Below are 23,006 nucleotides of genomic sequence, written 5' to 3'. Positions count from 1 at the left end.
TGGGGGAAAATTGCCTGGACACCAAGATCAAGTGGTGGTGAGCAGCAGCACAAAGGCTAAGTGGTGACCAGCTACTAGTCAGGGCCTGATACTGTTTGATGTTTTTATAAACAACGTGGGTAATGGGATGGAGTGCACCCTCAGCAATTTGTGGATGATGACAAACTACAGGAAGTGGCTGGTATACTGGCACATAAGGTTGCTCTTCACTTGGACCTCAACATGCTGGAGAAATGAGCTGACAGCAGCCTTGTCATGCACAGCAAAGACAAACTTAAGTCCTACACCAGGGACTGAATAATCCAGTGCATCAATCCAGTCTGGTCATCAACTGGGTAGAATAGAGTTCTGCAGAAAAGGACCTTGGGTCTTGAGGGACAAGTTGAACATAGGCAGTAATTGTTCCCCTCTGGTGAAGATGGCCACTGCCATACTGAGCTGCATCAGCAAGAGCAGAGTCAGAAGGCTGCAGTCAGTGATTCGTCCCCTCCATCACCACTGGTAAGATCACATCTGGAGCACATTGTGTTGGGTCCTCCAGTACAAGAAAGACAGTGACATACTGGAGCAAGTCAAGCAGAGGGTCAACAAGAGGGTTAAGGACCTCAAGCACATGATGTGTGAGGAGAGGCTGGCTGAGAGAACTGGGTTTATCTAGCCTCTGGAAGAGAAGGCTGAAGGGAGATCTTGCTGTCTACAGCTGCCTACTGGGAGGGTGTAGAGAAGATGGATCCAGACTCTTCTTGGAGGTGTATGATGAGAAGATAAAAGACAACAGACAAAAGTTGCAACATGGGAGAATCTGATTAAATACAAGGACATATTTCTTAGCTGTGAGGATGGTCAAACACTGGAACATGTTGTTTGGGGAGGTTCTGAAATCTCCATCCTTGGAGACAGTGAACTGGACTGGACAAATCCCTAAGTAACTTGCCCTAATTTGACCTCCTCTGAAGAGTAGTTTGGACCAGATAATCTCCAGAGGTCCCTTCTAAATGAAATTATTTTGTGGTTTTATAATAACATGACTTTTCATAAGTGACTGTAGTTTTGGTCTTTATTTTCCCACTCTCTGAGTCATCACTAAAGAAGCCAGTGTCAATACCAATGAAAGGTAACTGCCTGATACGTGTTAAAGATTTTAGTTGAGTTCCTGTTGAAAAGAAATCTTTCAAAATCTATCCATCATAATTTCTATAATTATTTTGAACCTTTAAGAGTAAATGTTACATCAAACAACAAAAGAATATTTGAAAAGCTAAGATTTCTTTTATATTTGGGCAGCTGTATTATTCTTTATGTTGCTTTCCTCAATACACTGAATTGCCTCAGTCATTTTTGTAGGAAACATTCAGCATTCTGGTAGGAGGAAATCCATCTTGGATGTGGCATATCAATGACATTGTTTTCACTGTGTACTTCCCAGTGTGTATTTCCAAGAAAATAAAAAATAAACCTTCTTTCAAGGAAATAAGCACAGTTCTCTTAACAAATAGCATATTTTCTTCTGATGTGAGTCAATCAATATCTACTATCATGCATCTTAAAGTACTTTCAAGAGAAATTTTAATGATTCTAATGCAATTTGTCACAGTTTAGTCCTGTAACTTGTTATTCAAAAAAAGGCCCATTGACTTTGTGTTGAGTCACTGCTATGTAAGGCCTATGCTGCTATGCCTGCTGTGCTCTTGAATAGACAGCCTCAGTGTTTAAGAAATCTCCTTGGCTCCATTGGACTATACATATTAATACTGGGAGGAAGAAATAATGTTAAGGGTTATGCTTCTTAGGGGTTATTTTGTGGTTTCAGTTTAAAATTTCATACTGTTTCACAGAATCACAGAATTTTTAGAGTTGGAAGGGACCTCTAGAGATCTTCTAGTCCAACTCCCCTGCTAAAGCAGGATTGCCCAGAGCACATTACTCAGGACTGCATCCAGGCGGGTTTTGAAAATCTCCAGAGAAGGGGACTCCACCCCCTCCCTGGGCAGCCTGGGCCAGTGCTCTGTCACCCGAACTGTAAAGAAGTTTTTTCTGTGTATTTGAATGGAACTTCCTATGTTCCAACTTGTGCCCACTGCCCCTCGTCCTGTCACTGGGAACCACCGAGAAGAGTCTGGCTCCATCCTCCTTCAACCCACCCTTTAGGTATTTGTAAGTAGTAATAAGGTCTCCCCTCAGCCTTCTCTTCTCCAGGCTAAAGAGTCCCAGCTCTCTCAGCCTTTCCTCATAAGGGAGATGCTCCAATCCCTCAATCATCTTGGTTGCCCTTCGCTGGACTCTCTCCAGCAGTTCCCTGTCCCTCTTGAACTGGGGAGCCCAAAACTGGACACAGTATTCCAGTTGTGGCCTCACCAGTGCCGAGTAGAGGGGGCGAATGACCTCCCTCGACCTCCTGGTCACACTCTTCGCTATGCAGCCCAGGATTCCATTGGCCTTTTTGGCGACAAGGGCACATTGCTGGCTCATGGACAATTTACTATCTACCAGGACCCCCAAATCCTTCTCCTCAGAACTACTCCCCAGCAGGTCCCCCCCTAACCTATACTGGTTGTTAGCATTCTTCCTCGCCAGGTGCAGGACCCTGCACTTGCTTATGTTGAACCTCATTAGGTTCCTCTCTGTCCAGCTCTCCAGCCTGTCCAGGTCACGCTGGATGGCAGCGCAGCCCTCTGGAGTGTCATCCACCCCTCCCAGTTTGGTATCATTAGTGAACTTGCTGAGGAGACACTCTGTTCCCTCATCCAGGTCATTAATGAATATATTAAACAAAATTGGACCAAGTATTGACCCCTGAGGGACACCACTGGTTACAGGCCTCCAACTAGACTTCGTGCCACTGACCACAACCCTCTGAGTCCTGTCACACAGCCGGCTTTCAATCCATGTCACTGTCACCTCATCTAGCCCACACTTTCTCAGCTTCCTAATGAGGATGTTATGGGAGACAGTGTCAAAAGCCTTGCTAAAGTCAAGGTAGATGACATCTACAGCTCTCCCCTCATCCAGCCAACCAGTTAGATCATCATAGAAGGCCATCAGATTGGTCAAACATGATTTCCCTTGGTAAATCCATGTTGACCCCTTCCAATAACTCCCTGTTCCTCAATGTGTTTGGAGAGGACATCCAGAATGAGTCGCTCCATTACCTTCCCAGGCACTGATGTGAGACTAACCGGTCTGTAGTTCCCTGGGTCCTCCTTCTTGCCCTTTTTGAAGATTGGAGAGATGTCGGCCTTTCTCCAGTCCTCAGGCACCTCTCCTGTTCCCCATGACCTTTCAAAGATGATGGAGAGTGGTCTAGCAATAACATCTGCCAGCTCTCTCAGCCCTCGCGGGTGGATCCCATCAGGGCCCATGGACTTATGAATGTCCAGCTTGGCCAAGTGGTCTCTGACCCGGTCCTCCTCAACTGAGGGGAAATCTTCCTCTCTCCAGACCTTCCCCCTTGCCTCCAGGGTATGGGATGTGTGAGGGACAGCTTTAGCAGTGAAGACCGAAGAAAAGAAGGCATTCAGTAACTCTGCCTTCTCTGCGTCGTCCACCACAAGAGCACCCGTCTCATTCATCAGTGGGCCTACATTTTCCCTAGTCTTCCTTTTCCTATTGATATACTGAAAGAATCTCTTCTTAGTGTCTTTAACTGCAGTGGCCAAGCTGAGTTCTGATTGAGCTTTGGCCCTTCTAATTTTCCCCCTACATAGCTTTGTTGTATCTTGATAATCCTCAGAAGATGCCAACCCCCTTTTCCAGAGAATGTAAGCTTTCCTTTTGTTCTTGAGGTCCAGCCAAAGCTCTCTATTTAGCCAGGCTGGTCTTCTTCCCCGTCGGCTCGGTTTTCAAGCCATGGGGATGGCCTTCTCCTGTGCTTCTAAGACTACCTGCTTGAAGTAAGACCAGCCTTCCTGGCTGTGCTACAGATAAATTAACTTAGATTCAGAAAGGAGAGAATGTGTGTATTTACATTGTAGAGATTTTGTTTCCTTAAAAACAAATTGCTTGCTTTTATTTTTTTTTGTTTGGTTGTTTTTTTTTTTAATTAAAAAAGATAGGAGATTGAAGCTAAAGGAATATCTGTATATTGCTTTCTACAAATTCTCTACTGTACACATACTTTTTTTTGAGTGAGCAGACTTGTAATAGAGTGAAGGGTGGATGAGCTAAGTAGAAATGCACCATAACCCAACAGCTGGAATTCTTTAATTTTCTAATTGTAAGGTTAAAGATCAGTTTCCAAAATGGTAATATTTTCATCCTTTTTTTTTTTTTTAAGAGAGAGTTTTAAAAAAGATAACAAAATCGTGATCCTTTCTAACATTCAAGTCTTAAGAGTAAGAAACAAATAGACCTTTGTTTCTTTACATTTAGTGAAATATTTGCATGCATAATAGGTTTGAATAATTATGGAGATTGCAGAAATTTATTATTTGATTTTTTAAAATATTAATATAGGTTGAATATGCACTGCTATATGAGTGCTTTCCACTTATAAAAATGTTAAGGTTTGCTAGATTTTCACTTGAACTGCAGGTACAAATTATGTGCTACAGATAAATTAACTTAGATTGAGAAAGGAGAGAATGTGTGTATTTACATTGTAGAGATTTTGTTATTACTTTCTAAATTTGGAAAGACAAATCTATATTTGTGTGTCTAAATAGAAGTAAGAAAGCTAAATATTCTTTAAATCATGATCTCGTGAAAAAACAGATATGAAGTTCTATTCTACTACTGAGTTAAAGATGCGTAACACTTTATTAAGTTAAACTATCCAGTTTGCCCAAATATATATATAATTCGAACAGTTTATAAATACCTCATAATACAAGCAAGTGGCACAGCTAATATCCTAAAACGTGGAGGGACTACTAATCACACTGCTATGTTTACTTTTAAAGTATCAGAACGACCATGTGATTTTTCCTCTTTATCCTGCCTTTCTTTCATTTTGTCTTCATCTAATATATAGTGAAAAATGCAACTAATGAGAAAAGCGCTGTGGTACGTTTCTATGAGTCACCTGTCTTTACGGTTATTATAAACTGAAAATGTAAGAGAATCAGAAAAATTTGTTAATCAGTTCTATAGTTTCTATAGTTTCTAATGCTAAGATTTTAAAATTAATTACTATGTCTTTTTTGCATAGGATCCTAATAAGCATAGCCTTTACTATGAATTTAGTGACTGTAGGGATTCCATTGGGCCCTACAGAACTTAATGTACTTAATTTCATTGCTCAGATAATATAAATTTATGTGAATTTAAATACAAAAATACGATTAATCAATGAAAAGATAAGCTTTGAAAATTATTACGATATCTCTTTAAACAACCAATTATTTTTTTAGTTTGACCATTAAAGAGCAACAATGTATATCTTTAAATCCACCTAGTATGTTTAATGGGCATCCATAATTTTGACCTATAGAAACCATCTATATTATGCTATACTTCTCACTAATGATTAATATGCTTAAGGTAGTTTTGAAAGTCCAAAAAATAAATTTAAGGTGTTGAAGACCTGAAAGTTACTGCTAACAGAAGTGTCAGAATAGACACTTAAGATGCACTGAATATCTGAATACACTTCAAATGAAATCGGTTTTCAAGTTTAAAATCTGTAGAAACATTTATTAGCAACAAAGCTCCAATAAAGTCTTTGCAACCCAGAGATAGTTCTGTTTTCTTGGTAAATCTCTGGGGAGGTTGGCACTCTCTGTGGTTCTAGTTGATACAGGGTAGCAGGAGCTAAGTGAGAAAATTGGGAATACTGGAGAACATGTAGTGAATAGTATTGAAACTAGAAATAGTGTTTAAGGTACCTAAACCAAAACTCAGTTCCAAACTGGTGCAGTTTACCACAGTGACATATTGTGGTCATCCAAACTGTAGCTCACAGTGATTTTGTTTGGGTGGTTAGCTACTCAACACTAAAAGCTTTCATTTTGGTACCTTTGTTAACTGAAAAAAAAAAAAAAAGTTGTTGATTAAAATCTAAATCTCTTAGGTGGAAGTTGGTGGAAGTAAATCACGTGAATCTGTATCTGAGTTGGTCCAACAGTTCTATAGTACTATTTTTGATTGAAGTAAATTCACCTTAGTCATATTGTAAACAGAACTTTATAGTACATAAAAATACAAAATAAATTGATGTAGAACCAGCAAAATAAATTGCACAATTAATGCCAACAGTGTAATTTCCACACTGTACATCTCTTAAAGACGGTAGTGATTGAGTATTTTATGCTGCTTATATCTTCCTAAGTGTAATTATCTCCAGCAGTCTGTAGACTTTTTTTATTTTCATGGGAGATTTTTGGTAGAAGTGAAGTAGCAGTAACTTTGAAAATCTAGTGTATATTTATTCTCTTAGTTACAAAATAGAAAGCCTATGAATACCATGTATTACATGGGTAGTGTAATGTACAGATTTGCTGCAATTTGATCATTATGTAGCTTTCTGTATTTTCCATCATATCCAATAAAATAAGACAGATATTGCAGTAAAGTGTTAGATTGACTTAAATTAGTCAAGACTGGCAATAATGATCATTTTTACTGCTTCTCTTCATGTCAGAAAAGTGGTGATTGAAACTTGCTGCTATTGCTCTTGTTTCCAGTCATTTGAAAGAGAATTTTATCTAAACAGGAAGATCAGGACAGATTTTGAGTTTATTTCAAAACAGTTCTTGCTGATTTGATATTTCAGGGTTTCAGCCATGCATGCACAAAATTTCTTTTCATGGGAATTCACTTATAAAGGTAATAAAACCTTCATTTAAAAACAGGAGAAGACAAAATGACTGTTTTTAATTTGTCAGATATCCAGAATATATATTTTTTTTTTTTTTAACTGCTCCTCTTCCAGGACATAAAATTGCCTTTGTACTAAGAATGAGCAGAACATAAAACTATGTTTAAATGTTTCATAATAAGTGAACAATATATGTATTTCAAACATTTTTTTTCATTTGTGTCCCATTTCATTGTATTATTTATATTAATGTTATTACAATATCAGTGCCCTATTTTATTTTGGTCACTGCTGGTTTCTAATTAAAGGACTAAAAGTTAACTGAAATTTTCTCTTTTATTTTCTCTTTTATTTTAAAATAGTTGTTTGCCTTTTTATTGTACTTTTCCCGAGGACTCTTCATTTATGTCTTAAGTGGCTGACTACTTTCAAACTCCATTGAAGTAGGCAGGAATTGGAAGTGTTTAACGACTGGCAAAATCAAGTGGTTTCTGAAGACAAAGCAAAAAAGCACGCTCTAGGCATTTTAAAAAGTGAACTTTCTTCAGTGGAACTCTTGTTTCTATAGGCACAAGTGGAGTTGCTGCTTTCATTTCAGCATAAAATAAGCTGCTTTTAAAGCATGAATTACCAACCATCTACATCAGTTCTTGTCAAAATAAGGACTTTGGAATACATTTATTTGCAAGAAAATAAATTAAGTCTTGCTGTTCATCCATTTTTTAAACATCAAGATCGCAAGAGGATCCAGTTTTGCTATTAGTTTGTGAAAAGAAACATACATTTCCTTTATCACTAAATTTCTGATGTTCTTGGAATGCAAACATATCAAAATACTGAATTCAGTTTATTGTATTTTTTTATGAGCCCACAAAATACTGACATTATAAAACCAACAATATGCACAAATGAGCCACCCACCATACAAGGGAAATAAACCAGTGAGTCAAATAAAAGATGGAAAAGTATCTGTGCATTGAGTAGATAATAACTGATTTATTTCTGTTGTGATGTGGACAAATATCAATTTTTAGCATCTATGTGTATTAAGACTATTTTATGTAATTTTTCCCCCTTACGCTCCTCCTTTTAAGATGCTATCATACCTCGACAGTAATATTTCGTCTCTTTTTCCCAGCAGACAAGAATATTTACCTCAAATATCTGGGCAAAGATTTATCCAATCTACAGAAGAATCTCAGAGGGTGCCATAAAAGGGGAGAAATCATTATTTTTCATGCAGTCATGGATTTGGAAGAGACATCAATCTCATCTTCCCCTTGTCTAAAGACAAAATCATTGATAATTATATTTTTTCGCTTCTGCCATCAAGACCTTGTTCATCTTAGGAAATTTTAGTGTCTGTGGGTATATGCTTGGATTTGTAATGTCTAGTATGGCTCTTAGGGAAGCTAAGTCTGCAGCAGCAACTTTTGGATAGACCGCTATTGTACCTGGTTTGCAATATGTCTTTTTTCATTGAAGATTTGTATCTCAGAATACTAATAGGTAGTTTCTTTTCTGAATATAGAAGTCTTTTTAGATTGTTAGGAATCATTTCTGTTGCAGTGTTATCTGAACTTGGGTATGAAGTTTAACTATTTAAACAAACATTGGAATTTTGGACATTTTGTGGTGTTTATTAAGACTGAAATAATTCCATGTGAATGAAAATCGTGCTTGTGCTCTGCTTAATTAGTTAGATTTGCTCCCAGTAGCAATATAGCACATGGATTTTATTTAAAGTGTAGTCCAGGTCGTAGGTGATCTGCGAACAGAGGAGGGATATGTGCATATTTCTTCGTAGCTGAGCTTGGGTACAGTCTGCCAGACAATCTCTCTGTTTGGGAATGACATGTTCTGCATATTTTGCAGGAGATGGCTTTGAAAATAGGAAAGATGCCATGTTTGTCATTACCTCAGGGAAAGAAAAAAAAACAAAAGAAAAAAGAGTACCTGTTCTTTGACATTGAAAAGTAAAAGGAAAGGAAAAAGATTCCATAGTTAAAGGTGAGAGATACCTCAGGGCCCATTGCAGTTTACTTCAAACAACTGGTACCATCACCTTTCAACCGGAAAGCCTGGGTTACGACCCTGTGATTTTTCAGCAGGAACGCCCAAACATACCTGAATCCTTTGAATTCTGTGGCCAGCCATTGGCAAAAGTGTTGCAAAACAGTTCTGAAGAAGTACACTGTTGTTCACACTAAGGTCCACAGCAATCTGAGAGAAACACTGAATCAACAAAGCTGGTAAAAAGAGGCGATTATAGCGTAGTCTTATCCTTCCCTTGTTACTGTCGGTGATTTGCCTGTGTCCTATTAAAGATAGTTTGCTTTGCTCCTGTTTCTGCTTTTGTCAGTGCCTTCATACCTGTATTTCCTCTACTTTTTTTCTAGCCTGTCATCCTAGCCATTTAATATCTTGTAAAATAATATTTGTGTGAGTTGTACTTTGGCTTGAAGTTAGCCTGTTCGCAGCTAGTTGCTCAGCTGTTATCATCTGAATATCTTTGGGACTTTTTCTTACCCAGATTGTTGCATTATCTGCCCATTTCTTTGCTTGACAACCAACTTATAAAAAATACCAGTATAATTAGATGTTCAGATAACCTATTATGCTATCCATGACCTATATCTATGGCTAGATCTCATCACCCTAGAATTATTACATCTAAATCTCGAGTGTGCTCCAGGAAGCATTTCTCTGGCACATGGAAAAGGAGAACTGTAGTACTGTGTTGGTATTATTCATACCTCAGGTACAGAGGTCCTACAAACTACTTTTTAAAGAATTCAATCCCATCAAGAACTGGTAGGTACTGAATCAGTGTCAATACACTGAAGTGAAATCTAACCGAGGGTTAAGGAATGATAGTATACAGAGAGACTGAAATATATCAATGCTTTTCCAGAACTGGCTTCAATTAATAAGCAGACAGCAGGTGATAAAATATTTTTAGAGAAGAGGGTCTGGCTGAAGACCAGATTTCCAGAGGAGACAAAACAAATTATGATTCGTGCCACTGGTAGAAAATGCTGCCAAGTCTTGTGAGATCTGTTTAAACTTTTTCATCATAATATGAATGACATGTACAGAGATTTGTGAAGTCCACCAGAGACTTCATTAATGCTAGCCTGTTTGACCTAGGGGGCTTATGTGTGCCCTAGGAGTGCTAGAAGTACAATATCCTCTTGTTCTAACCTCTGTCATTAGTAAAGTGGGCTTTTCTCTCTGTATATAGACACATTTGGATTTTTTAGGTTAGCAGTTTACATTTGGCGGGTGTTGTGGTCAACCCCAGCCAGCAACTAAGTGCCACGCAGCCTCTCACTCACTCCTGCTGATTGGCATGGGGGAGAATCCGAAGAGTAAAAGTGAGAAAACTCATGGGTTCAGATAAAGACAGTTTAATAGGTAACGTGAAAGCTGCGCACGCAAGCAAAGGAAAACAAGGAATTCATTTACTGCCTCCCATTGTCAGGCAGGTGTTCAGCCATCTCCAGGAAAGCAGGGCTTCATCATGTGTAATGGTTACTCAGGAAGACAAAACACCAAAGGTCTCTCATGTCCCTCCTCTTCCCCCGGCTGGATATATTTAGCATGATGTCATATGGCATGGAATATTCCTTTGGTCAGTTGGAGTCAGCTGTTCCAGCTGTGTCTCCTCCCAGCTTTTTGTGCACTCCCAGCCTAGTCGCTGGCAGGGCGGGGGGAGAAGCAGAAAAGGCCAGTGCTATCAACACCATTCCCATCCCAAATCTAAACCACAGCACTATACCAGCTGCTAGTAAGAATGTCAGCTATCCCAGTTGAAACCATGACAGCGGGATAGTATGCACTACTGTGCATTTAACCTCTGTATTTCTACAAATGAAACAATGAAGGCAAAGGTAAAGATTAATTTATTAGGAAATACGTCATTCAAGATGTTGGTGACTTTCTCTGCAAACACACAAAGAAAAATTGTAGTTCCCATTCTGGTTTGCTTTTCTTCACTCCACCGAGCTGGGAAACTCTGAAGTCGTGTTTATTTTGAGAACAGTTCATGCAGTTGCTAGACATGGGATCCAAATGTCTTGGCAAACCCCATCCTTAGTCCTCATGTTCCCTAACACAGAATTGTGGCTGGAGTTAGAGGCGTGACTGTTGAAACCTCCAGTATGGGTCCTATATTCCTTCAAATACTTTGAAAGTATATGTGTGTGCTTTTTTGAGTGTTTCTGTAGCTTTACAGAAATGCAATGAAATGAAAAAAAAAATAAAAAAAAATATTCCGTTTTGATTCATGCTGTTCATCACTTCTGCAGTTTGTTTACATTAGTTTACGCCATGCTTTTGGAGCAGGAAACTTCTAGTTTTCCAAATTTATTGCCTGTGTTCCACTTCACACTAAGGGCTCCATTCTGGTCTGACTGAAACAAGCATAAAAATCCTACAGTGAATTTGGGTAGGTAGATTTATTGAGCTTTTCTTTTAGTGAAGAGTGATCTGTTTAAATATAATTGGAGAAAGCACCTGATTGGAACCTGCAAATACTGTGCTTGCATCCACCAAACAAGAGAGAATTAACTTGCACTTTCTGACTCTTTGTTCTGTTGTCAGTAAAGCCTCAGATGAATCAGTTTAATCAGCCACTGGAAAGAACAAGTTAAAAAAGTAGGACGCGAGTTTCTGAAAGCCCTGTCCTCTTTTCATCAGACAAGTCACTAGCCAATGCTTATGCTGGGAAGAGAATATAAATCCTGTCCCCACAACTTGACTTGTCTGGCAATCCAAAATAACAAGTCCCACATTGTAAGAATAGCAGAATTTTGTTGGGGGTCAGTTGGTCTGATGAGGTTATTATGCACTAGTTAAGCAGTTGGGGGATCCCTGGGAGTTTTTCCTTCTCCATCTGATGTGTATTACTGTGAGAAGGTTATTTATCTTTCTCATAGAGTTTATGGCTCCCTGCGATAGTGTCACAATTTTGCTCCAAAGGTGTTTGCTCAAGACAAGCGTGTCCCCAATTTCTTGGAATACCTGTTAGAGCTAAACTTTAGCATGGGCACTGCTTAATTACTATAACATTCCTGATTAATTCTGTGGCACCACCAGTGAACTCTGAAGTGAGTGTTTACTGAAGTGAGTCAGGGAAATTTAGGAGCTATCAGCAGTAATTTTAGCTGATGTTAGATGTTTAGATGTTTAGATGATGACTGTTTTAGATAATTTTAAAAAACATTACTGGTCATATGAATGTTCTGGCAAAACCTTTTAGTTAAAATGGGTTTTAATTGGGTTTTAATTTCGGGGAAGACTTATGTATATCTGGGTTTTTTTTTAGTAATAGGTGCCACATTAAGTGGCATCTGTCCTGAAGCCCCAGCTGCTTGTTTCTGCCCTCTATTCGTTGTCCTCTCTTTTAGCCAATCCAACTATTTGCGTGGCATGTGATAAACTGTATTAAGGAACAGAATTTAAAATAACATTCATTCCCTTTTCCTGCTGCTGTTCAACAATATCCTTTTGATAATCTGTTATTCTCCTGTCTCCACAAATACCTTTTTCCATCGTATTGAAGAAGGCAGTAAGGCATTGGGGATCAAAAGTTGGGTAGGAAAGTGGGAGAAGGAATGGGAGCCGTATAATCTGTCTAATCCTTGGAAACAAATGTGTGTGACTTTTTTACCCTTGTTAGTCAAGAACTGCATGACTAGTCATCTTCCTAGCTGAGATATGCTGAACCCCTTCTATGGTGGAGCGACTACATTAGTGGACAAGGAAAGAGCTACAGATGTCATCTGTCTGGACTTCTTCTAAGACTTTTGACATGGTCCCCCACAACACCCTTCTCTCTAAATGGGAGAGATATGGATTTGATAGGTAGGCTCTTCAATGGATAAGGAATTGGCTGGACGATCTCATCCAGAGAGTAGTGATCAATGGCTCAATGTCCAGATGAAGATCAGCGACGACTGGTATCCCCCAGCCGTCTGTACTGGGACCAGCATTGTTTAATATTTTCATCAGACATAGACAGTGGGATTGAGTGCACCCTCAGCAAGTTTGCTGATGACACCAAGCTGAGTGGTGGGGTTGACACATCTGAGGGATGAGATGCCATTCAGAGGGAGCTGGAGAAGCTCAAGAAGAGGGCTTGTGTGAACCTCATGAGGTTCAACAAGGCCAGGTGCAAGGTCCTGCACATGGGTTGGGGCAACCTCCCAGGTGGGACAGAATGGATTGGGAGCAGCCCTGAGGAGAAGGGCTCGCGGGTGTTGGTGAATGAGATTCTCAATATGAGCCGGCAATGTGCGCTGGCAGCCCAGAAAGCCAACCGCATCCTGGGCTGCATCAAAAGAAGTGTGGCCAGCAGGTCAAGGGAGGTGATTCTGCCCCTCTCCTTTGTTCTCGTGAGACCCCACCTGGAGTACTGTGTCCAGCTCTGGAGCCCCCAACATAAGAAGGACATGGACCTGTTGGAGTGGGTCTAGAGGAGGGACACAAAGATGATGAGAGAGCTGGAGCACTTCTCCTATGAAGACAGGCTGAGAGAGTTGGGGCTGTTCAGCCTGGAGAAGAGCAGGCTCTGGGGACACCTTGTAGCAGCCTTCTAGTAGTTAAAGGGGGCCTACAGGAAAGATGGGGAGGGACTCCCTATTAGGGAGTGTAGCGATAAGACAAGGGCTAACGGTTTTAGACTGAAAGAGAGTAGATGTAGATGAGATATAAGGAAGAATTTTTTTACAGTGAGGGTGGTAAGGCATTGGCCAAGGTTGATCGGAGAAGTTGTGAACGCTCCATCCATGGAGTTGTTCAAGGCCAGTTTGGATGGGGCTTTGAGCAACCTGGTCTAGTGGAAGGTGTCCCTGCCCATGGTAGTGGGGGTGAAACTAGATGATCTTTAAGGTCCCGTCCAACCCAAACTGTTCCATGATGCTATGAATACACTGTTGTTAGCCCCTCACTCTTCCTTCATGCTTTCATCTTAAACAGACTCTGTCTAAATTATTTTCTTGAAGCTTTTTCAGGGAGTTCATTGTTAAAGATTTATAAGTAGTGAATGAGGTTCTCCACTGTGTTATCGAGGACATTTTTCTTAAGTAAATCGACACATTCACTTCTGAAGGGCATTCAGTTAGACAATTGCATACAAACATCCTCTGTGTCCCTGCCTTTTAACCTGAGTCAAGACACTAATTCATTCTCATTTCTTGTAAACCACCTTCAGAAAGACAGGCAAATGGATGTATTCAGAGCAAAATGAAAATACTACAGAATGTCCTTAGATTCCTGAGAAGTGAACCAGGACATTAGATTTTAGGGCTAGTTTTAAGTTTGCAGAAACTTTCCAGCACAATTATTCATTGCCCAGGAATCCTAGTTCTAGAGAATGTTGAACTGGAAATTCACTTCATGGAATACATTTTTCTCAGAAAAATCTGAGAAATGGGAATGAGATTCCTAAAGTGGAGCAAGGAGGTGAATACTTTTCATATTCCCTTAATCTTTGTATGAAGAGAGGAGTAATGAGAAACAGCAATAGAGGGCTGGGGGTGAGAAGGGTAGCAGAAGAGTTCCATCCTGTGGACAAAAATTAATGAAAGAATCATTAACTGTACTGTATAAATTCTTACAGGTAGTTACCAATGACTTAAATCAGTAACATTACTATGTAATCTAATAACTGTGTAATATTTCCTTCCCACCTTGCTTTTTTCTTCTCCCATCTAGAAAACACGTCTTTGCCTGTGAAAAAATATTGTCTTGCGTAATAGTATGTGAAGTTAATAAAGCTCTTTATTCTTCTGCTCTACAGGGTTTCCTATACAGATGAATGACTCAGATCACTGGCTATTTCAGCATTCATTTCAAGGATGCATGCAGTTTATTCACGTGGATGATCAGCTGGTGGATTTGCACGCAGTGGAGCAAGGCCAGCTGGGAAGCTTTGCCAATGTCACCATTGACATGTGTGCCATTATTGACAGGTAAGTTACAGAGATATCAGTGATACTCATACACTGATACATGTCCTGCGTATTAGGAACATACACAGTGATACAGAAAAGGTGGTTCTGACACTGCCAGTGAACATCTCAAGGCAGTCCTACCTTTTTAGCAGTGGGAACCACGCTCCGATGATGGAGATGATGGCTTTAAGTTGTAGATTGCACAGGGTGCAATGGAAGGAATATCTCCAGTCTCCTCGCTCTCAATCAGAGGCGGAGGTGAGAAGCTCTTGCAAGTCAAATTCAGTGCATGGGTCAATAATACGGTGGCCTTGAATATTGGGAACTCTCCTGAAAAGTCACACATTTTGTCTTGTTTCTTAGATGACTCTTATGGAGATCTTCTTGCTACTAGAAGTTGTGCTTCCTGGCTTCAGTGCCTTCTGGCTTCACTGAATTCCTCAGAGAACTAGAATAGGTCCACTTACTTGCACATCTGTGCGTGTTATAAATGCTCAAACCTTATTATGCTTTAGTATTATAATAACATTCTTAGTCATTTTTTTTTTTTGCAAACTGAGGAGGGTAGTTCAGAATTACAGCAGGCTTTTGCTTTGAGCCCTACCTTTTAACCCACTTGCGTTAATTTCTGTTGCTCCTGATCAATAGTTTCTTCTTTGTTGGCAAAAAAGAAAATACTAGGAAAGACAGGGCAAGAGCAAGTATTAAACAAGTCTGCTGGAAAGCTGAAAATGGCTTTTTAGAATTTTGATTTGAAAGAAGCAAAGATTGCAAGATTATAAAACACTAGAATAATTCAGGTGACAAGCAACCACTGGAGCTCATATGGTCTGAGACCCGTTCAATACAGGGCCAACTTCAAAGCTATGTCAGGTTGCTCAGGGCCACGTCCAGTTGAGTTTTGAGTATCTCCAAGGATGGAGACTCCACAGGCTAAGTGACTCTGGATATCATCAGCAAGATCCGCATACTTCTGGTAAAGAAATACATGTGCTTTTAACTTCCTACTGTAAGTTAAGAGAATCTCAAAGAGAGAAATGCTGCGGTGAAGAAACAAAATATGGCATAGTGCTTTGGTCTCACAAAATGGCTTCTCTTCCTGAAATGTAGACATCAGTTTGCACTAAACAAGTTGTGGTGAGTTGACCGCAGCCAAACACTCACCCTACCTTTTGCTCACTCCCCTCTCCTGGGACATGGGGAGAAAAAGAGGGGGAAGGCAAAAAGACTTGTGGATTAAGATGGCAGTTTAATAACAAAAGCAAAAACTGCACATGCAAGCAAAGCAAAAAGAGGAATTCGTTCACTACTTTGCATCAGCAGACAGATGTCCAGCTGCTTCCTGGGAAGCAGGGCCTCAGCACATGTAACAGCTGTTTGGGAAGAGCAACTCCATACCTGTAAAGATCCCCCCTGCCTCCTCCATTCCTTGAGTTTTTATTGCTGAGCATGACGTTGTATGGTATAGGATATTCCTGTGGTCAGTCTGGGTCAGCTGTCCCCGCTGTATCCCCTCCTAACCTCTTATTTTCCCCCCATCCTCCTGGCCTTTATGGGGGAGGGTGTGGAGAGAAAGCCTTGATGTTGTGCAAGCCCTGTTCAGTGGCAGCCAAAATAATGGTGTGTTACCAACACTGTTTTAGCCACACGTGGGAAACTCAGTGCCATATGGGGGGCTACGAAGAAGATTAACTTAGTAACTTCGTCCCGGTCAGACCCGGTATGCCGTTTTAGTAACATCAGCGTTAAGGAGAATGCTTTGTGGCATACCACTGAGTTGTTCTGGTGTGTCACGCCACTTTATACTGCTGCTTCTCATGGACCTGTTGAGGTCACAGTGAAGTCATATGACACATAGTGAATTCACTATGACATAGGAAGTCATAGTGAAAAGAGGACGTGAAGAGCTGCTGTCATAGGGAAGAAGTTTGTCCTATCTCCTCACGTACAACTGAAATTAGAAAGGCCTCCTGTGGTTAGTATTTGGTAGGTTGAATTGCTTAGTTTTATTTTGACTATTTGTTATTGGAAATGTAAATTGACTTGGAAGAAAGGACGTGAAGATGCATCTAATTAAGTCTCTGCTTTTTCCCCAGTGGGTAAACCTAAGCTTATGCGATGGGTTTGTATTGATCCCACTTACGCCAGTGTCTATTAGAAATAATTCCATCATCACAGTGAAGTTAATCAGAGTTAGACTTTTGCAATGTATTACAATGTAATTACAATTAACTTACAATGTATGTTAATTAGAATCAGAGCTTTACAATACATTTTTGAAAAATAAGACTTCAAGCTTCCTATATGTCAAGCAGCTTACTTTTGAAGTGAACTTCACCTAGAAGTTGCTATTTCTAAGGTATTTCTTTTTATAACATATAATAATGTATATTCAAATATTTAATATATTTTAATATAATGCCGTATATGATATTATATGAAATACCTTTTACTATATTAAGATATTATGCTTTATGTATTTAACATGTATTATATGTTAGATTTATTTAAGATAAATTTTACATCTAATGTTTGTATGTATACTGTATTTTAATACAAATAAGAGTGTTTTATATATGTTTATGTACGTATGTTTTCTTTATATAAGAAAACGTATTCTCACTCTTTTTCTGCCTTTGGCCACCTTGGACCCTGATATCATCCTCATTATATAAGTTAAAACTGTATGTATTATATTTGTGCTTTCTAAGCACTGGAAGATTGTGTTGCAAGCAGAGTAACAATTGTATAACCATAGGAAATTAGAATAGTATCCAAAGAATTTTCTTAGGGTTGGTTTGGGGTTTTTTTAAGGATTGAGATGTAGTCTAGTTTGTTGTTTCCCACTATCAAATTTATTTCTTTGTAGTTTGCACTTTAAAACAAACCCTTTGACTAGTAAGTAATAATGCCAAGCTTTAGATCTGACTGGATTTTCATGGCTGTCTTGTTAACATCTGCAAATAAGAGTTTACAAGCACTTCTGTTACAATATGCCACCATATATAACATTTTTATATGTGGCTTTCTTTTAAAGGATCCAAGTATATATCTGTGCTATATATTAGCTTAATTTCATATCCTTTGAAATGGGAAGATACTTGTAGCTGTGACACCGGATCCTTCTGCTTTTTTAAACTTGTTTGGCTCTGAATTGTAAAGGCTTTGGTCATCATCAACATGGAAATTGCGTTCATAGCCACACTTCAGTGAAAACCCCCACTGGGCAAAATGATAAGCTGTCACACTGAATTATTTTTACTGCAGACTCCAGCCATTTGGTTGGGGAAAAAAAGGTGAAGTTGTAAATGGTGGCATTTTTCATCGTTAGCCAGAGCGGATAGTAAGGAGGAGACAGTCTTCTCTGTAAGGACATGACAAAAGGTACTGACGGTGGTGAGTTCTCATGTTGCACCCACCTGGAGGTAACTGCTTCCAGAGTCCCAGGTTCTGCCAAGCTAAACACCTGCCCCATATGGAAAGCATTTCTGCATTTTAGTTCCAGTATTTTTCAAGACGTTAGAAGAGTAGTGACATTACAGTATTATATTTGTACTTGGGAGATACAAGTGTTGAATGAGTGTCTCTTTATTTTCAGTCGTCCCCTTCTCACATGAGGATTTTGCTATTGCAAAGACTACAAGCTGAGATCTTATTAAAAAGGAACACCAAAGCTAAGGAACATTTCTTTTTACTGGTGGCCAAATAATATAAATGCATATAATTTCATGCAGGTATATATATAGTAATTACAGGCAGTTAAAATGCTACTGAGAAAAAATAATTTTCTGTTTCTGTATCTTAATTAACTTTCATTGTATTAGCAATGGAAGCTGCATTGTTGTCAGAGTGATCAACATGCTGTACTGCTTGTGACAGCACAGGTCCCTATACACCTCCTTTACTTACCATTAACAAACTAACTTGTTGTTACAGTCCAGATGGTACAGTTGTACTTTAGGATTTCAGCACAGGACATTGACCAGGAATTATTACTCACAACTAATTTATCCCAGCAGTTTCAGAGAACTCTAAAGCTTGCCTGACTTTGTTGTGACAGGAATTATGGATTATAATCACAAAACTACAATGAGGAGATACTGAAATTATTTCAAAATATAGTGTCCAGTCTGTTGTTGTAGATAATGCAGAACATATGCCAATTTCAATGAAAATCTCTGTGTACCATAATAGGTGAAACGACAGAAACGGGGAAAAAAATGCGGTACTAAGAATTTTCATGTAGCTGCTTCTAGTGTTTTATGAATGTGTAAACTGTGTGATTCCCTCTGTAACACAGTAAGATGAATTAGATGCCATTTTTCGATAATAATTTCACACTAAAGAATTAATGTAAGTAATTAGATACATGCAGCAGAACATTTCTGGGTGATTATTGCTCACCTGCTGTGGTGATGTGCTCTGTATGACAGACTGCCAGCATTCGGCTTTAATCTCATACAGGCACATTCTCTAGACTCTGTGATTGCCAATCAAAATTTGAAATAATTCATTTAAATAACAAAACCCAGCAAGCATATTGGTGCATGAAAATGTCCACAATGCAACTGGCAGCAAGACAGAATTTCTCTGGAATTAAAAATCTTCATTGCAAAGAGTCTTAAAATTCTTCACTTCTGGCTTTTTACGTGGACTTCAGGCCTCTGGCCTTGCTCTGCTCTCCCCTTTGCTCTGCCGGTTGCGTGGTGAGGAAGACAGCAAGGAATAAGACAGACATCATCCAGTAGTACTCTGCATAAGAAGCAGATGATGTATCAATGTCCAGACTGGAAGCAAAACCGGCTTTATGGTTGAGTTGTTCCCAAGACAAATTCACAAAAAGGAAGTAAAGTAGGACTGGGGAAGAGCCGACAAAAATAGCATGGACTTTATAATAATCTTTCATGAGAAAAGTATTTTTCATGTGATTCTTCCTTATTTAAGATCACCGCAGTCCTTTCTGATCTTGCAAGGGGGACATAATCTTACGTCAGTTGGAGCTGTGCCATGTCCTTGAGTTCTACAAGTTCTTCTCAATGTAAAAGTAGTTTTTAAAATACAAAAATGCCCATTCTAGGTCATTCTGAAACAATTTCATGTAAGCTGCACATGGAAATATTTGACATTCTTTATGATTCAAGTAGTCATAATTCTTTGCAAACAACTAATTAATCAAGTAAAGTCTAAAGTGGATAAAGAAGAGGAAGGGCAGAGTTTCTAAGTAAATGTGTTTTTTTATTAAAGAATGCTTATTGCATAAGTTGTGTTAGTAAAGCTAGGAAATACCTTCAGGAGAAAAAAAAATACTTTTTTCAGAGGTTTAGGATTCATCACCATTGCACTTCATCTGAAGATAGGTGAGTGGAACACATTGAAGTACTACTTGCTTAAATGCTAAAAAGTGTTAGATTACAGAATTTGAAACAGATGTGCAGGGAACCCACATGTGAAGTTGGTGTAAGCATTCTTCCATGGAAGGGGTAAGAGAAAGAAGACACTTACTTTATTTTCTGTAGTTTTCAGCAAGGACTATAGTCAGACTATAATCACCTTAGAGTCTGCATGATGGAGCTTAAAAACTCCCAAAAGAGAAAATGATGCTGATTAGATTATGGAAGCTTACACACACACACACACACACACACACACACACAGCACCAAGGGATGGAGTAGGACTGCACGGACGGAGTAGGACTGCACGGACAGAAGACAGAAAATGTGTGAGGTTCCCTGTGTGGAACAGTATGACTAATGACCCAGACTGTTAAATAACTTAATTGTGTAATCAGTAGATGTTTCATCAAGTTAGAATAGTTTGAAATGCAGATGGTTTGAACACTATTTTATGCTTATGCCTATGCCATGGTTTGTTTTTTTTTTTCTTTATGAACTTCAACTTATATTAAACAGGTTACAATAGTCAATAGCATTCTTATGAGACTTTTCCAAGTAACTGTGTGGGTTACATATCATCTTATAGCTGGATGCCTAAACATTTTGAAATCTCCAAAATCCTCAGTTATTCATTGTCTTGTACTTAATCCTAGATAAACTCAGCAGAGAGAGGAAGAAAGATCTTCTTTCATTTTAACTTTAACAAATATTAATCCTTATTTTTATGATGAAAAATATATGCTACCAAAATAATTTTCTAAAAGCAAGTGGATTATTTCTTCATGATAAATACTTGTTCTTCCTAAAACAAAAGCTAAGAAAGTAAACATTTAGGTACATTTCTGAGGAGGAGTATTGCAAAGCAACTTGACAGCTAATAGGAGTAGTCTCTGAGCTGCAGCACTGGTTTCTGCCAATGTCTGAGAGGAGAGTAGCAGCACTGGATTTGTCCTTGGGAGCCAAGTGGCAGAGGAGGCATCAGGGATACCCAGCAGCTGTACCCAGTGTGTGGCCACCAAGGGCAGGGAGAGCCCACTGGGCCTCCTGGCCCAGGGACTGCATCAGGGCCAGCACCCCAAAGGTCTTCCTCCAAAGGATGCTGAGTGGAGGGGTGGTGGGCAGGACTGCACGGGGGGGGTAACCCCCACGTCACTGTGCCACCACCTGGCAACGCAGCAGTCACCCTGCTCTGGAGCAGGATAAAAGGGAGCATCCTTCTGTGCCTCGATGCCAGAGCTGGCCTGGAGGCAGCCCAAAGATATCTGCGAGGAAGTTCTCAAGGAGCTGGTGGAATTACTTGGAGGGGTCTGAGGGAGGAGAACCAGAGGCTGGACCAGGCTGCTGGAGGCTGTCGCCTTTTCAGAGCTAGATAGCAGTGGCCAAATCAAGGGAATGTCTTCTTGAGGAGCACTGCAGAGCTCGCCATCCTTATCCCCTGCAGAGCCTGGAGCAGCAGTAAGAAATGGAATACAGAGATGTTGCAAGGGGTCCCAGTGCTTTGGAGAAACCCCTGGTGCCCTGCCAGGTGTTAGAAGGATTCTTGCCCCCGAGGTCAATCAGGCCAGGGTTTGGGTTTTTTTTTTTTTTTTTGCCTTCCTCTGCAGCATTGAGCACTTGCAGGGCTCCTTTGGGCCATTTTGGTGAGGTGCCTGCTGCTCCTGCTCCACGAAGGTGGCCCTCGTGCCCTGCATGCAGGGGGAGGAAGCTTTCTAGTCTCTTAAGGGTGGGCCCTCAGGGTGTCTCCCAGGGTTTGCTTCTTGTCCTCTGCAGCATTGAGCACAGCCCCTTGTCAGGGCTCCTCTGCTCCATTTTGGCTAGGTGTCTGCTGCTCATGTACCACGAAGGTGACCTCTCGTGCCCTGCAGCTGGGGGGAGGAAGGACTTTTTTGCCCCACGGTGAGCTAGCAAGTGTCCCCAGGGTTTGGGTTTTTTTTTTTTTTTTTGCCTTCCTCTGCAGCATTGAGCACTTGCAGGGCTCCTTTGGGCCATTTTGGTGAGGTGCCTGCTGCTCCTGCTCCACGAAGGTGGCCCTCGTGCCCTGCATGCAGGGGGAGGAAGCTTTCTAGTCTCTTAAGGGTGGGCCCTCAGGGTGTCTCCCAGGGTTTGCTTCTTGTCCTCTGCAGCATTGAGCACAGCCCCTTGTCAGGGCTCCTCTGGGCCCTTTTGTCTCAGTTCTTGCCGGCTGCTCTTGCCCCTCCAAGGCACCACTTGTGCCCTGGCTCTCTCGGGCTCTCTTGCCCATTGCATGTTTGAAGTAGAAGTGATCTCTGCTCTTCCCGTGGCTCCATGTCCCCAGGGGTTCTTGCTTGTGCAAAACAGCCTGTGCTTGGAAAGGCTCCAGGCTTGCTGCACCATCAGGAGCTGCCACTTTTCACCTCTCCCTGCGTGCAGTACAAGCATGGGGCAGGCCCAGAAACGCTTGTCATGCATCACTGGCCAAGAAGCACAGCAGCAGAGCAAGTTTGGGAAGGCAACAGATGTTCTTATCATTGGAATGTGTCATACTTTTGAAAATACCCCACAGTATCACAAACCTCTTCTTCTATTATGTGTGGTCAGTACCAATGCTCATTCTTCAAGTTCTCATTGTTAAGCAAACAGGGACGGCTTGGCCTCTGTCCCCACTGCTACTTTCTGTGGCTTCCCTTTGCCAGACTGCAAGGGATGTTTCTTCAAGCTAAACTGAAGAATGCACCAGCCTGCTCCTGGCTACACATGTGAATTGTGTTCATGCTTGTGAGCATTGGCTCTGAAACAGATTCAGAAAAATTAAATTAAATCCTGTTTCCACTTGTAACCTTTGTGATCTGTGTCCTTGAAAGTGTTTGTGGAACTGAAAACCCCGTGGCATTTCAGGGAAATAATGGTCTCATCATTATGCAGCTCATGATGAGTGTAGG

General features: G+C 40.3%; 1 protein-coding gene across 1 annotated transcript in view; it reads left to right on the top strand.

Annotated features, from left to right (window-relative positions):
- Positions 1 to 23,006, top strand: part of LOC104290340 (contactin-associated protein-like 2) — a 792,176-nt gene that overhangs the window by 721,379 nt on the left and 47,791 nt on the right. Inside the window, exon 10 of the mRNA XM_009889431.1 lies at positions 14,559 to 14,730. Within this exon, the coding sequence (XP_009887733.1) occupies positions 14,559 to 14,730 (172 nt within the window). The remainder of the gene's footprint in view (positions 1 to 14,558; positions 14,731 to 23,006) is intronic.

This window comes from Charadrius vociferus, unplaced genomic scaffold (genome assembly GCF_000708025.1).
Source record: "Charadrius vociferus isolate BGI_N301 unplaced genomic scaffold, ASM70802v2 scaffold97, whole genome shotgun sequence".
Lineage (NCBI taxonomy): Eukaryota > Metazoa > Chordata > Aves > Charadriiformes > Charadriidae > Charadrius > Charadrius vociferus.
The sequence above is the reverse complement of the archived record's forward strand: the minus strand, read 5'-3'. Positions and strand labels throughout refer to the sequence as shown.